Here is a 14278-nt window from a genome sequence, read left to right on the forward strand (position 1 = left end):
TCTGCTGGTTGAGGAGACGTCTCTGTGATGTCTCCTAGTCTCCCGGAGACTAGCCGTGTCCACAAGTTGACAATGAAACCGAACATGTTCATTGGAGACCTTTTGGCGATTCGTCGATATGCTCATATTAGAGAAAAGCCTTAAAGTAACTTAATGTCACTAAACTGTGAGCAACCATCACCAAAATGTATATGGACATCTCTACCCACAGTATCAACCTCCTTCCAGGTAATAAAGGAAAAGCCACAATTGTGCATTCATGTGGCCAAGGGAAGAGTTTGTGTGTAACAATTCTATTACCATGAACTGTCCTTTCTTCCTCTCATATCGTCTCCTGTCTTTCTTCTCCTCTCTATTCTTAGGTGACAGTGACAGGTTGGTATGTTTGGAGGATGGTCTGTGGTCTTTTCCAGAGGCCTACTGTAAGATCGAGTGCCTGGAGGTTCCAAACATACCCAACGCTAAGCTGCTAACGACAGAGTGCCTGTCCTCAAGCCATGATGTTGGCTCCACCTGCCGTTTCAAATGCAACCCAGGCTTCTTTGTATTGGGGAGTCTGAAAAAGAAGACACCGAGGTGAGTGTTTTGGTACTTTTGGTGTGAATACGGTAGTGCTTTGACATGTCTAAAAAATGCATCCAATATGCATGACTGAAATTAAAATATTGTGAGTATAAAAGCATTTCTCTATATTCTTTCATTTGGTTTCATAATTATTTTGGGAGACTAAAATACTGGTAATCATATCAAAGCATCTATATGCATTATTTTAATGGATAATCATGAAATAATATAAACATAATAATCCAATAATCCATTTGATTTCCCTCAATATGATAAAATCGAAAGCTTTGATTGATCTTGTGAACATCCACAATACAATATACTCACACCCAAATCCATAAGACTAATAATTAATACCACAGTATTACCCATTTGCACAGATTTAAAGAGGCTTTTTTTTTTTTTTGTCTATTGTAAGCAAAACTATCAAGTTACAGAACTGTATATCCAACAGGCTCACGTTACGGTCCAGTAAAATGTCTATCACTTCTTATATTACATTGGCAGTACTCAGTGGTTACTACTTATTGCTGAACCACCATTAGAAGGAAACATAGGCTTTATGCCAGGTTTGTGCCCTGCTTCAGATGAACTACGCCATCCCTCTTTACATAGTTCAGTCTGTGTTGGGAATTCTCATGCTCATGGAGTTCATGTTTAAAACATGCTTAGCTTCTCTCTGTCCTGCCTTTAATGGCAGCTCATTAAATATTAACAAGGGTTTAATATGATATGAAACCAGAAAACTATAGATTCAATGTTTTTTTAATATATACATTTTCCATTTAGGAAGGTGAAAACAACCTAATGTTAAGATCTGTTTGCAGCTTGGCATTTTTACGAGTTTCACTTTCTCAAACTATTTTGTAAACATTTTAATAACCCCTGATGCTTTATTAGTTCAATGTGTGAAAGTGAACAGCAGCAGCTGTGAAAGAGCTTTAAACAGGCTTTCATGCCGTTGACGCATGTACCCATATAACTTTATGCTATAGCACATTCTGTTGCACTGTTGGTGTATAACATAAATGTGTTTTACTGGAGAGTGGGCAGTCCTCTGTGGCTTGGTATGTATTTGTTATTGAAACAGTAAAAGTATGATGGGAAAAGTTGAGTGGGGGCTTCGAGTTCATCTACATAATGTACCATGTGTGCATGTGTGTGTGTGTGTGCACACTTCTAAATAAAGCATGTTAAAGCAAAAAGGAGCAGAGGTCAGGTCATCCCAACTTAATGTGACAGAGCATCAATTGATGTCCCCAAGGTCAAAGTGCAAATCAGCTCAGCGCAGTTCAATTTCCACCTTTCTTATCTTGGTATTGGATTTTTTGATCTTTTTTTTTTTTTTTTTTACTGTAATAATCTGGCACAGAGTTGTTCTTATATTTCTGTTGTTTTTAGGAAATACTTCAAATCTGAGTGCCTACAGGCAGGGCAGTGGGAGGATGCCTCATGTGAGCCCGTAGCTTGCCCAGCCTTACCTGATGTTTTCCAGGGCATGTATAGTTGCACCAATGGCCTTTACTATGAGACGCTCTGTACCCTGCAGTGTCCAGATGCAAAAGAAAATGTAAGTTATTAACAAAACATTCACTTATATATGCAAATAGGAAAACCTCTAAAAAAGAGAGCTTTGCTGCATTACTACTGCATGGACAAAAAACTCCTGACTAAGAGGACGATAACAGTCAAAGGCCTCAACTGTCACGATTTGTACCAAACGGTATTGGACGAGACCCAAAACCAGACTGAGACAGAGGAAGCAGTTGAAAGGGGTTTATTTGGGTGAAGGACGAGGTCAGGAATTCCAAGGCGTGATGGTGGTCAGTAGGAGCAAGGAGTGTGCGCGAGACTGGAGCGTGAGCAAATGAGTGAACTTGGCAATGCAGCTGGACCGAGCATCGTGGCAGGAGACGCAGGAGGGCACTGGAGGAGGAACAACAGGGAGTAAGTTCAAGCACGAGTATCAGACAATCTATTCTTACTACCCAGAGCAATGCGTCGGTCGGTGTACCGCGTTGGAGGGAGAATACTCTGGCGCTGGAACACAGGAGCAGGCAGGCTTAAGTGCAGGCAGTGATGAGTGCTGACTGGAACCAGGTACGCAGGCGAGGAGGTGATTAGTGCTGGAGGGAGAGAGGAAAAAAAGAGGCACAAGGCGCCACCCACGCCTCACACAGGAACTGCAGGGCACAGATCACGACATCAATAGCAGTATCAGTTGATCGCTAGATCAATATCCAGATGACTCTCAAAGCACATTCAAGATCATAAATGACGATAGTTCCACTCCATTCCTACAGAAGCAGTAAATGTATATTACAAATTGTTTGCCATATGCATGTTAGTGTTTTGATAATGCTAAATATGGTAAGCAGACATCGTATTTTCCTTGGACCCCAGGGCCTGATTTACTAAGTTTCCAAATAGGTGGGGGTAAATTGCATGTTCACTCTAGCAGATTGCACATGCTGATGGTGGGTGTGTTGTGCATGATCTACTACAGTGAAATTGCACCCTTTTACTAAGTTCCCAAATCGTGGGTGCTAAATTGCATGTTCACTCACTTTCGCTTTTGGCAAGGGGTGTAAAAGTGATGGAGGCTGCCAAAACCATGTTACCAGGGTTTTCACAAAACCCTGGTAACATGGATATTTCCTGAGACTTGTAGATGTCATTTAAATCCGTGAAAAAGAAGGAGACCCTGTTTTTCTTTCCAATTCTAGATGAAAAAAATCCAATAAAAGTAATTTAATCAGAATGCTGTGCTTATGACTGAATGCATGTTTGGAGGTCTATCAATAAAGAAGGGGTGTGCCTCCTGTGCCAAATTAGCGGTCCCCAACCTTTTCACGGACTGGTTCACATATCACGACAGACAGGCATAGAAACAAATAATTATAATAATATAATAATTATAATCAGAATTACAATCAGCTTTATTGGCCAACTATGTTAAAACACACAAGGGATTTGTCCCCGGGAGCCACTCTAGTACGACACCAAACAGCCCCTATGACAAAATATACATTTAGGACATAAAAGCACAATTACGGAGAGTGATTGAGCTATAAAAAGGTATCAGTAATGTAGAAATTGTGCAAATGATGCAGAATCCTCAGGCAATTTAAAGTGACTAACAGTGTGATAATCTGGTACAGTGACAATTGTGCAAATGGTGCAGAGTTCTTAAGCACATAAGTGGCCAGTAGTAGTCAACAATAACTTATGCAAATAATGCAGCATGACGAAGCTACAGCAGTGAGGACAGTAATGTAGTAGTGTCCCAACAGAGATGTGAGAAATTGGCAAAATTGGTAGTATATCACAATGGAATTGTAAATCAACTATTTAAGAAGTTAATGGAAAGAAGGAAGATGCTGTTAGAATATCTGCTGGTTTTAGTGTGCATTGTTCGATAGCGCCTACCTGAGGGAAGGAGCTAGAAAAGGTGGTGACCAGGATGTAGAGGGTCCAAGAGACTATCTTATACTGAGGCGATGAAACATTTATTAACGGCCCTCTAAGGAAAACCGTGCCAACGATGTGGCCCGCAACAAAAATGAGTCTGACACCCTTGCTCTACTCGATTCCATAAAGTGCCGCTCCTCACAAACATACTGTACAGTATATATGGGGCGCAATGATTTGTTTGGGTTGTTTGGTAAAACAAAGCACCCTTGTAATGTTTTTAAAGCGCTCCAATCTGTTTACGTTTCCTATGACAGTTTGTGTCCTCTGTTAATTGCTGACAGAGCGCTACTAACAGCACATTTCCATTTGATATAAAGATAATAGACATGAAAGTCTTAGACCTACTCTTAAAACGAGTGCTATTTTATTTTGTTTGAAGAAGCGGTGAATTATGTGATTTACTCTGCTGGCTCCCAGAGTGTGATTCGCTGCACAAAGGATGGTGAATGGACAGCACAGTTTACCATGTGCTCCAAGCTCCAAGGATCCTGCTCTTCTCCCACTGATCAGAACTCTGTAGTGTATAGCTGTGTCGAGGGCATGGATATTGGTGAGTGACATTAACACTGCGCATGTACATTACATTTCATTATGTATTTTATCTATCTATCTATCTATCTATCTATCTATCTATCTATCTATCTATCTATCTATCTATCTATCTATCTATCTATCTATCTATCTATCTATCTATCTATCTATCTATCTATATATATATATTAGTGTTTCTGGTGATACCAAGCCACGGTCAGGTAGAGCAAAGATTTCAGCCACAACTGACATGAAGATGGTTGTTCAAGATGCACAATAAGGAGGTACTTGAACAAAAATGAGCTCAACAGTCGAGTTGACAGTAAAAAAAAAAAAAGCTGTTCCCAACACCGCAAAACAGAATGTTTACAATATGGCAAACAGCAAGTTAGGAGGAGTGATTAGACCAAAACTTAACTTTATGGTCACAACCATAAATGCTCTGTTTGGAGAGGAGTTAACAAAGCTTATGGTGAAAAGTACACCAGCCCGACTGTGTAACATGGAGGTGGATCGCGAATGTTTTGGGTGTGTGTGAACTACAATTGCACATGGAAAATCGTCAGAATTGTTGACAAGGTAAATGCAAGTTAAGTGGAGGACAATTAGCTTATAGTTTGATTTGAATGCCGTTAAAGATAAAATAAATGCAATTTGCCTGATCACTCTCAGATCTGCCAAAAGTTATCGATCATCTGTATTTTGTTACAGATGTCACTGAATGCTAAGTCCTTATGCCCGTAACACTGATTGTTCCATATATTTAAAAAAATCCAGCGTCCGACATGAATAGTGGCCCTGAACCAGTACGGCATTGTGTCGGGCCATCAATATGCTTCAGACGCTGGCCAGTACAAAATTCATGAATGAATTAGATGAAATAAATATTATAATAATATTGTTAAAAACAAGAAGAAGAAGAAGAAAAAAAGGACACATCCACACTGAACAGTCGCCCAATCCCCCTGCTTTCCGCATTTGGGGAATGCTTGGGGTAAGCTATTTTGCGCCGCCCCAGCTAGCTACGAACTATGGCTGGCTAGCTTGCCAGAAAGTTCCACTTTTGTCTCGTCTTGAAGCTTTGTGGCTTGTCAAAGCTTCGAGACGAGACATGTCCTCTGGACAGATGTGGCAAAATTGGAACATTTTTATGGGGAGAGATATGTCTTAAAATTATTTGCACGTGTGTTTTTCAAATCCACAAATTATTTGCATGTGTTTTTAAAATCCACAAACATATTCGCGATTCACACGCGTTTTTTTATATCCACAAGTATATCTGTGATTTACATGTGTGTTTTTCAATTTAATTTTGCTTGTGAATTGTTGAAAGTGCATTTGTGGATCAGTGGGCACGTGCATTTATTTTTGAGACAAACGCAGTTTCAAGTTGAAAAAAAATCACACGTGTGGGAAGGTATATATATATATATATATATATATATATATATATATATATATATATATATATATATATATATATATATATATATATATATATATATATATATACACACACACACACACGCACGCATGCACACACACGCACACACACACACACACAGCGGCTGTAATTAGAATATAACACCATTTTTCTCACAAAATATATTGACCTGAAAATTTCACCAGATGTTGGAACAACCCAAGTGATCCATACAAACAAATAAAGTAGAACAAATAAGATCAGATGTGAAATGACAAAAAGTATTGAACACATGAAGAAAGGGAAAATCTAGGAATAATCAAACCACAATCCAGCTCCTTGTCAGTGCAAATGAATATCAGCTGGTTCAGTCCTAATTGATGGCCTGCAAAAAGGTCTCATTGCCAAGGTTTGACCCAAGACACATCTCATGATGGGTAAGAGCAAAGAGCTGTCTCAAGACCATCGTAAAGTATCGCATTGGTTATAGGCGCATAGCTAACCTTCTGAGTGTTCCAGTGAGCACGGGTGGGGCCATAATACGTAATTGGAAAACCAATCATCCAGTATAAATGTGCCTCGATCGCAAGATTTCTGACAGAGGAGTGCAAAGAATAATCAGAGGAGTTCACCAAGACCCAAGACTTCAATAAGACCTGGAATTAGCAGGTACTGTTGTCACAAGAAAAAAGTGAGTAATGCACTCCGCTGCCATGGCCTGTATCCACGTTCACCACACAAGACCCCATTGCTGAAAAAAAACCATGTCAAAGCTCGTATAAAGTTTGCTGTACAATATTTGGACAAGCCAGTTAAATACTGGAAGAATATAGTCTGGTCTGATGAGAGCAAAATTGAACTCTTTGGATGACATAATGCACACCACATTTGGAGGAGAAATGGCACTGCTTCTCACCCTAAAAACACCATACCAACAGTGAAGTTCGGAGGCGGGAACATGATGGTGTGGGGCTGCTTTTCAGCAAATGGTACTGGTAAACTTCACATTACTGAAGGAAGGATGAATGGGCAAATGTACCGAGACATTCTTGACAAAAATCTGCTGCCATGTACAACCCCAATTCCAATGAAGTTGGAACTTTGTGTTAAACATAAATAATATATAATATATATATATATATATATCACCAGTCGTCCACCGTGCCGCATATATATATATATTTTTTTTTTTTTGAGAGAGAGCGAGAGAGATGTCGAGAGCAAGTGACTGTTATTATTTAAACACTAATAATAAGCTGTTTGTATCTTGCTGGCAGATGAGGAAGGTGATTTCAAATGACGGGGCTGCTGCCTTGTTCAGCCATGGTCAATTTATTGGGGATTTCAGCAGGCTCGGACCTTAGACTGTTGGATTCCTATAAAAATGACTTGCAGTGAAGTCATCAACGGAGACAGCAACACTGCCGCCTAGCGGATGGAGGGAGGGCCTTCCTACACGTGTGAATCTTAAAACCGCGTTATGTTTGTCTCAAAAACAAATGAACGTGTCCGCTCATCCACAAATGCACTTTTAACAATTCACAAGCAAAATTTAATATTTACAAATGATAAGTCATGGTAAATGCACACACAACATAAAAAAAAAAAACTTTTAAATTGCGGCTATATTTGTGCATTTGAAAAACACGTGCAAATAATTTGTGGATTTGAAAAACGTCTAAATCACGGCTATATTTGTGGGTTTGAATAGCACGTGCAAATAATTTTGAGCCATATTTCTCCCCATACATTTTGGCAAGGCACATCAGCTCTATGTTCACTGATGCAAAAATGAAGCATATCAAGCGAAGAACACTCCCTACTGTGAAACATTGGACTGCTTTGCTGCATCTGGCACAGTGTGTCTTGAATCTGTGCAGGGTGCAATAAATTCTCAAAATTATCAAGGTATTCTTGAGATAAATGTGCTGCCCAGTGTCAGAAATCTTGGTCTCAGTGACCCAAAACACACAGCTAAGAACACCTACAGTAAGGATGGCTAAGAGCAAAACATTGGACTAATCTCAAGTGGGCTTCTACGAGTCCTGATCTAAATCCGACTGAACATCTGTGGAAGGAGCTTAAACGGGCCATCTGGACAAAGCGCCTTTCAAACTTGAGAGATCTGGAGCAGTTGAAAGTTGAAAGTTATGAAAATCGATTGATTGCAGTGATTGCCTCAAAAGGTTTTGCAGCAAAATATGAAGTTAACGGTACCATCATTTTTGTCTAGGCTTGTTTCATGGGTTTGTTTTTTTCCAAATAGTTCTGTTGAACCATAATTCAAAAGAAATGTATTACTGTTATTGGTTCATTTTCATATATTTTTCAAAATGTATTCTTACTTTTCTTGGATTGAAGTTGTTCGTAATCCAATCCAATCTATCAGCAGTGTTAATAGAATGCTGAATTTGTATTTTGAGGTGTGATTATTCTGATTTAATAGACTTGTTGGCTTTACTATGGTTGAAAACGGAATATGTAAAGGCTAATTCATCCATGAACACAGATATTTTGGAAAATGGCACATTCAAATCTGACATACTGTACTTTGATTCAGGCTGCAACTGTCTCCGCCATTACAAAGTTGATACAATAAATACATTAAAAAATAAATACTGAAGCCATAATTTGTTAATGATTACGATTATAGAGTAATGCTTATGTTGTGCTATTGAACAGTATGCAGAAGGATTTTTATCCTATTACATAATATACTACAATAACTTTCACGGTAATGTTGTTGACATAATTTTAAAAATATGGAAATTCAAAGAAATTGTTCTCGAAGTGAATTGCTCTAGGATGGCAGCTCTGCACTCATGGTTTTTATTTGTTTGTTTGTTTTTGAAATGGTACACATATTACACATTCTACCAAGGTATGTAGACTTATGAGCATAACTGTATATACATTGAAATATCATCAGTATGAGCACCGGTATCAGTATTATTTTAAGGACATACCACACAGCCCAAATTACAGCCGTAGCATTCATTTCACGGTGTTTAACAATCAAAATAGGGCAATTCTTTTTTTGTGAGAAGGAGGTGCTCGTTCCACAACACAGCAGTCAGCCAAGTTTCCCCATGGTAATAATAATAATAATGGTAATAAACTTAGCGGAAAAACAGAAGAAACATCGCAGGAGGCACGTCAGAGTTGTTATCAGCAAGCAAGCAAAAGAACACCGTAATGGCTGATGTGGCGTGACAACACGATCCTTAGCCCTGTTGACAATCCGTCATCTGTGCATCCATTTATGATTATTATTATTTGATTAAATATCCATCCATCCATTTTCTGAGCCGCCTCTCCTCACTAGGGTCGCGGGCGTGCTGGAGCCTATCCCAGCTATCTTCGGGCGGGAGGCGGGGTACAGCCTGAACCGGTCGCCAACCAATCGCAGGGCACATACAAACAAACAACCATTCGCACTCACAGTCACACCTACGGGCAATTTAGAATCTTCAATCAACCTAGCATGCATGTTTTTGGGATGTGGGAGGAAACCGGAGTGCCCGGAGAAATGTCACACAGGCACGGGAGAACATGCAAACTCCACACAGGCGAGGCCGTATTTGAACCCGGGTCCTCAGAACTGTGCTAACCAGTGTCGCCTCATTAAATATCAAAACTAGTGAAACTTAGTTTGACTCATGAGGTCAAAGGACTAACCTGAATGCAGCAAAGGTTAAAGAACAGGCAAGTTATGTAACTTCTGGATGTTGGTGCAGAATAATAAATGCAATGGACGTGACTGTCGGGAGGGGGCGCAATTTTCTCCGGACAGAAAGGGCTAACTACCGCCTCTGTCGTGTGGTGAGCTTTAAAAATAAATCACTTCTGATATTCAAAATCACTGTCATATTCCCCTCTCTGATTGGATGCCCCCAACACACACACACACACACACACACATTTGGATGCCCCGGGCCAGCCCCCCTCCCCCTTTGCATGCCGAGTATCAACACACATCTCGACCTACCTTGAGAGTCTCATACATAGAACTAGCTGTTTCTATTAGTAGTAAATACTTTCTGATTGCTTGTATAACAATATTTGGGTCTGTGGAGTTTCTGCGGACACAACAAAAGCGAAATTACACCACCAAGTTTTTTTGTGAACTGCCTGTTTCTTGCAACCATATCAAATTCAGATGCCCTCATGCAGTATTGCTTTAATAGTGACAGTTGATTCGACTGTGTTCACTTTTTCAACTTTAAATTGAAACATGGTAATTTACTTTTATATCTCTTCCGAACAGGTGCTGTTTGTTACCCTACATGTGTCTTGACTCCAGACATGGATCTTCATGACCCAGTGGTTCTGGCCAATGGCTCCACAGTTGGCTCTTTAAAACACTGGATGCTTCCCATCAAAGTTCAGGTGAGATTCACATGAATAATGCTCACGATTTAAATTACTGTTATGACTATCACATCATTATTCATTCACCAATATGTTAAAATATATATATTTTAAGTCTGCTAATACAAATGTTAATCAAAACAAGCCTGCAATATATATTATAATAATATTCTCATCTGTGGACATATTTACATACCCTTAAGCTAGGCGTAATCAGTCACATAGTCACTCTATAAGTCTAATTATTGTACATAATCAATAGTTCATGTTCCAGCTCACGATTGTTGAGGTTTTTAGTGTGGAAGTTTCTTGACTCGGTCTTGACTCCTAAAAGTCTTGTCTTGGTATCGGTGAGTTCTGGTCTTGAGCACAACACTAACTTTTGCCCAACAATCAGAGTCGCGATGTGTAACAGCAGAAAGGGCCTATTGAAACGTACTGAAATAATTGAATACTGCAGACCGCTACGACCATATCGCGAGAGATCATATTGCAAATGCTATGCAAATGCCAGTCTGAGAGGGAAATAAATGCAACAGCTCGGCATCGTGAGGCCTCCTAGGATTATTGGCCTATATTCTAGCAAGCGTCACATTTTAATGTGATTAGTAGCTGACATAAGCTGAATGTTGAATCTTAAATCAAAGGTCAAAGTAGTGCATGTTCTTTTTTTGTGGTTGAACGGTCATAATTTCACTTTATCGGTTATGTGATGCTGTTCAGGTCAGCTTGTGAAACTTGAAAACCATTGGCAGGTTCTGTAAAAAGTGTTTGTTTTGTTTTGTTTTCCTGTTGCCACGTAACCATTCTGGATTGTCAGGAAAGCTGAGCCACTGAAAAACAGCGAAGAAATAAATCCATCAGAATGAATAATGCAGTGAAACAGCTGGTGGTCTGAACAACACCATGCAGTAAAATGAGTTTCTTGCCATTGACCCATCTTTATAGATTGACTAATATTCAGTCTAATTCCGTGTATATCTCTTTCGCCTACACTCCTGTCTTGGCTTGCCTGCTTCCCTGAGCTTGGGTCCACCTGCCACTCCAACACTGATCCTTGACACTTTTAATATACAGTATTAATGTGTTTTTGTTTTTCACATTCCAAAACAGTGGAAACCTTCAAATGTCCTCGACCACAGGTTTTGAACAATTTGCACCCAACTATGCTCTTCTATGTGCTTGCAGAGAGATTGTGACTCAATGTATCTTAAGCATTCGTGTTATTGGATGAAGGCACTGACAAAGATAAAAGAAATGCGCTTTTTGTTCTGTTATTCATCGAAACTAATATGTTCTAGTTCTTCTACGTCTTTTGTAGCGACGGTACACTTCAGTTATGAAAAGCATTAAAATTACAGTAAATACAAATGGTTGGATTTTTTTTCTAGACATTCTCAGCCTCGCTGAATAAGATTACAAAATGCAGTTGACATTTCTGAATATGTCCTAACTTTTATCAGATCTTCGACTAATTAATTGGCAATAGTTTCTAGGAAAACATTTTTTATTTCTCAAATATTACAGCCTATCACACTCCCAATTTGTATTTGGAAGTGTGTCCAAATGTTTCTGCAATACTGGAAATGAGTGCATTCTGCAAGAGGAAAGGTTGCAGTTCACCTCAAAATTTCAGGAAACACATACACACTCACAAAATGAAAAAACTGGTTGGACTGCCAGATTTTACTTGAAAGTTGAGTCATGTTACACAGCATCATATCTCATGAAGAGATTCTGCTTTTGCCTTGCTTTTGGGTGGTCGGTCAGCCTGCCAGACAGCCGGTGAATCTGACCTTACCAAGGTCAAATAGTTGGATAGAGGTGGTTGCTTACAACATACTCCCGAAACTGTCTTGCGAGTTTCAAGGCAGTGTGTTATCTCAAATACATGTATCTGGGCTCCCTGACAAGCTCAGACTCCTCAGTCACGACGGAGGATTGACCTTCTGCCTCCTGCCTGCTAAACATCTTGTCTTATGGTCAATAAACAGTTGTGATTTGAGTCCAGTAATTGTGTTTCCTATCTTCCAAGATGTTTTATATGTAACTGAAGAAAACTGAAAATTAATTATGTCATTTGACTCATCGGGACAACAGCCATTTGTTCAACTAGGAGCATACAACAAAGGTGGGAGTCATCCTTTTCCCACTTGCAAGGTCCTTTGTCCTCGATAATCTCTTTGTGTGTTCCTCTCACCAGAGATTCCGATTCACTGCAAATAAAATGTGTCTCTGTATGTATCGACTCAGATGACGAAGGTCCTCACCTATCTCATCCTGACAGGGAAACTCATTTCATTCGCTTGTACCTTATTCTTTTAGTCACTACCCTTTGTATGTGTCTGTAGATGAGGGTAGGAATTGAGAGTTAAGCCTGATCGATCAGAGACTGGAGTAAGAACTTCACTCTCCTACCAGAGGGCTCAAGTCGCCCTTTTTCGACAGATTCTGATGTGCTGTTTCACATGCCGACAGCTGCGACTCTGCGACACATCAGCAAATGCTGAAGGTTACAGGTTGAGGAGTCCATCCAGGAAACATAATTGTAAAAACATAAACATAATAGTTCAGATACTACTGTATTCCCAGGCCTCTCTGCGCCTTGGCTGGTCAGAATTCCGACAGTTTGGTAGTGGTTGTAGGGGCCAATGACTAGAAAATAATTAAAATTTGCAGCATTGACGTGGAGGGCCCCAAAGTGAGTTTTTTTCATGGGAAAACAAATGCCTTGTAGCATCACTGACGAGGGATGAAGCCTTTTTTCTTCATAATCTAGCAATCTTGCATATATTATAGTACTGCATTTTTGGGGCTTTGTATCAGACATTAAAGGGCTCCTGTTTAAATAGAGTTTAGGGGTGTGGGAAATGATTGGTTTTATGGTTCACTTGGTAAACCCTTTGACCATTACATTTCTTGATGTAGGATTGCTTAACTTTCCTTATTTTGTGCTTTCATTTCCAGATGGTTGTCTGCACAGGGATGATAAAGTGGTACCCGGCCCCTGAAAACATTCATTGCATTCAGGCTTGTGAGGTAAGCATCAAGAGAGCTATCAGTACTTGGTTGTGTGTGCAAATATATTTTCCCCCTGGCATTCGTACCTGTTCATTAAATCACACATTTTGTGTAGGCCAACACCACAGGCATCTGTGTCACTCAGGTTTTTGAGACCATTAAACGGGTGAATGTCTTTTTCAATCTTGACTGACATTGTGTCTTGCCAAGAAATACTAAAATATTTATGGCTTCACAGAGATAATATTTTACAGATCTGATGTTTGTGGTCCACTTAGAAATTTAAGCATTCTCGAAGGTGAGCGGCCGGTGGCCGAGCCTGCACCCATGGGGCCCAGCCAGGCACAGCCTGAAGAGGCAACGTGGGTCCCCCTTACCATGAGCTCCCCACCTGCGGGACGGGCCAAGCGGGTCGGGTACATAGTGAGCTGTGTGGGGGCCAAAGGCAGAGACCATGGCGGTCCGATCCCCGGCTACTAGTGACGTAGAATGTCACCTCTCTGGCAGGGAAGGAGCCTGAGCTGGTGTGTGAGGTTGAGAAGTTCCGACGAGATATAGTCGGACTCACCTCCACACACGGCTTGGACTCCCTCGTTCTGCTGGGGGACTTCAATGCTCACGTGGGCAATGAGCCCTGGAGGGGCGTGATTGGGAGGAAGGGCCCCCCTGACCAGAACCCGAGTGGTGTTCTGCTATTGGACTTCTGTGCTCGTCATGGATTGTCCATATCAAACAGCATGCTCAGACCTAAGGGTGTCCACATGTGCATTTGGGGACATTGAGTCCGAGTGGACCATGTTCCGTGCCTCCATTGTTGAAGTGGCTGAAAGGAGCTGTGGCTGTAAGGTTGTCGGTGCCTGTCGTGGCGGCAATCCCCAAACCCGTTGGTGGACA

At 40.5% G+C, this 14278-nt stretch overlaps 1 protein-coding gene across 3 annotated transcripts in view; it reads left to right on the forward strand.

Moving 5' to 3' along the window:
• pappa2 (pappalysin 2) overlaps positions 1–14278 on the forward strand; it is a 64831-nt gene that overhangs the window by 38878 nt on the left and 11675 nt on the right. For all 3 annotated transcript variants that reach the window (XM_061797827.1, XM_061797829.1, XM_061797828.1), the window contains exons 21-25: positions 363–576; positions 1966–2134; positions 4456–4588; positions 10260–10381; positions 13331–13402. In XM_061797827.1, coding sequence (XP_061653811.1) covers positions 363–576; positions 1966–2134; positions 4456–4588; positions 10260–10381; positions 13331–13402 — 710 coding nt within the window. The remainder of the gene's footprint in view (positions 1–362; positions 577–1965; positions 2135–4455; positions 4589–10259; positions 10382–13330; positions 13403–14278) is intronic.

This window comes from Phyllopteryx taeniolatus, chromosome 14 (assembly GCF_024500385.1).
Source record: "Phyllopteryx taeniolatus isolate TA_2022b chromosome 14, UOR_Ptae_1.2, whole genome shotgun sequence".
Taxonomy (NCBI): domain Eukaryota; kingdom Metazoa; phylum Chordata; class Actinopteri; order Syngnathiformes; family Syngnathidae; genus Phyllopteryx; species Phyllopteryx taeniolatus.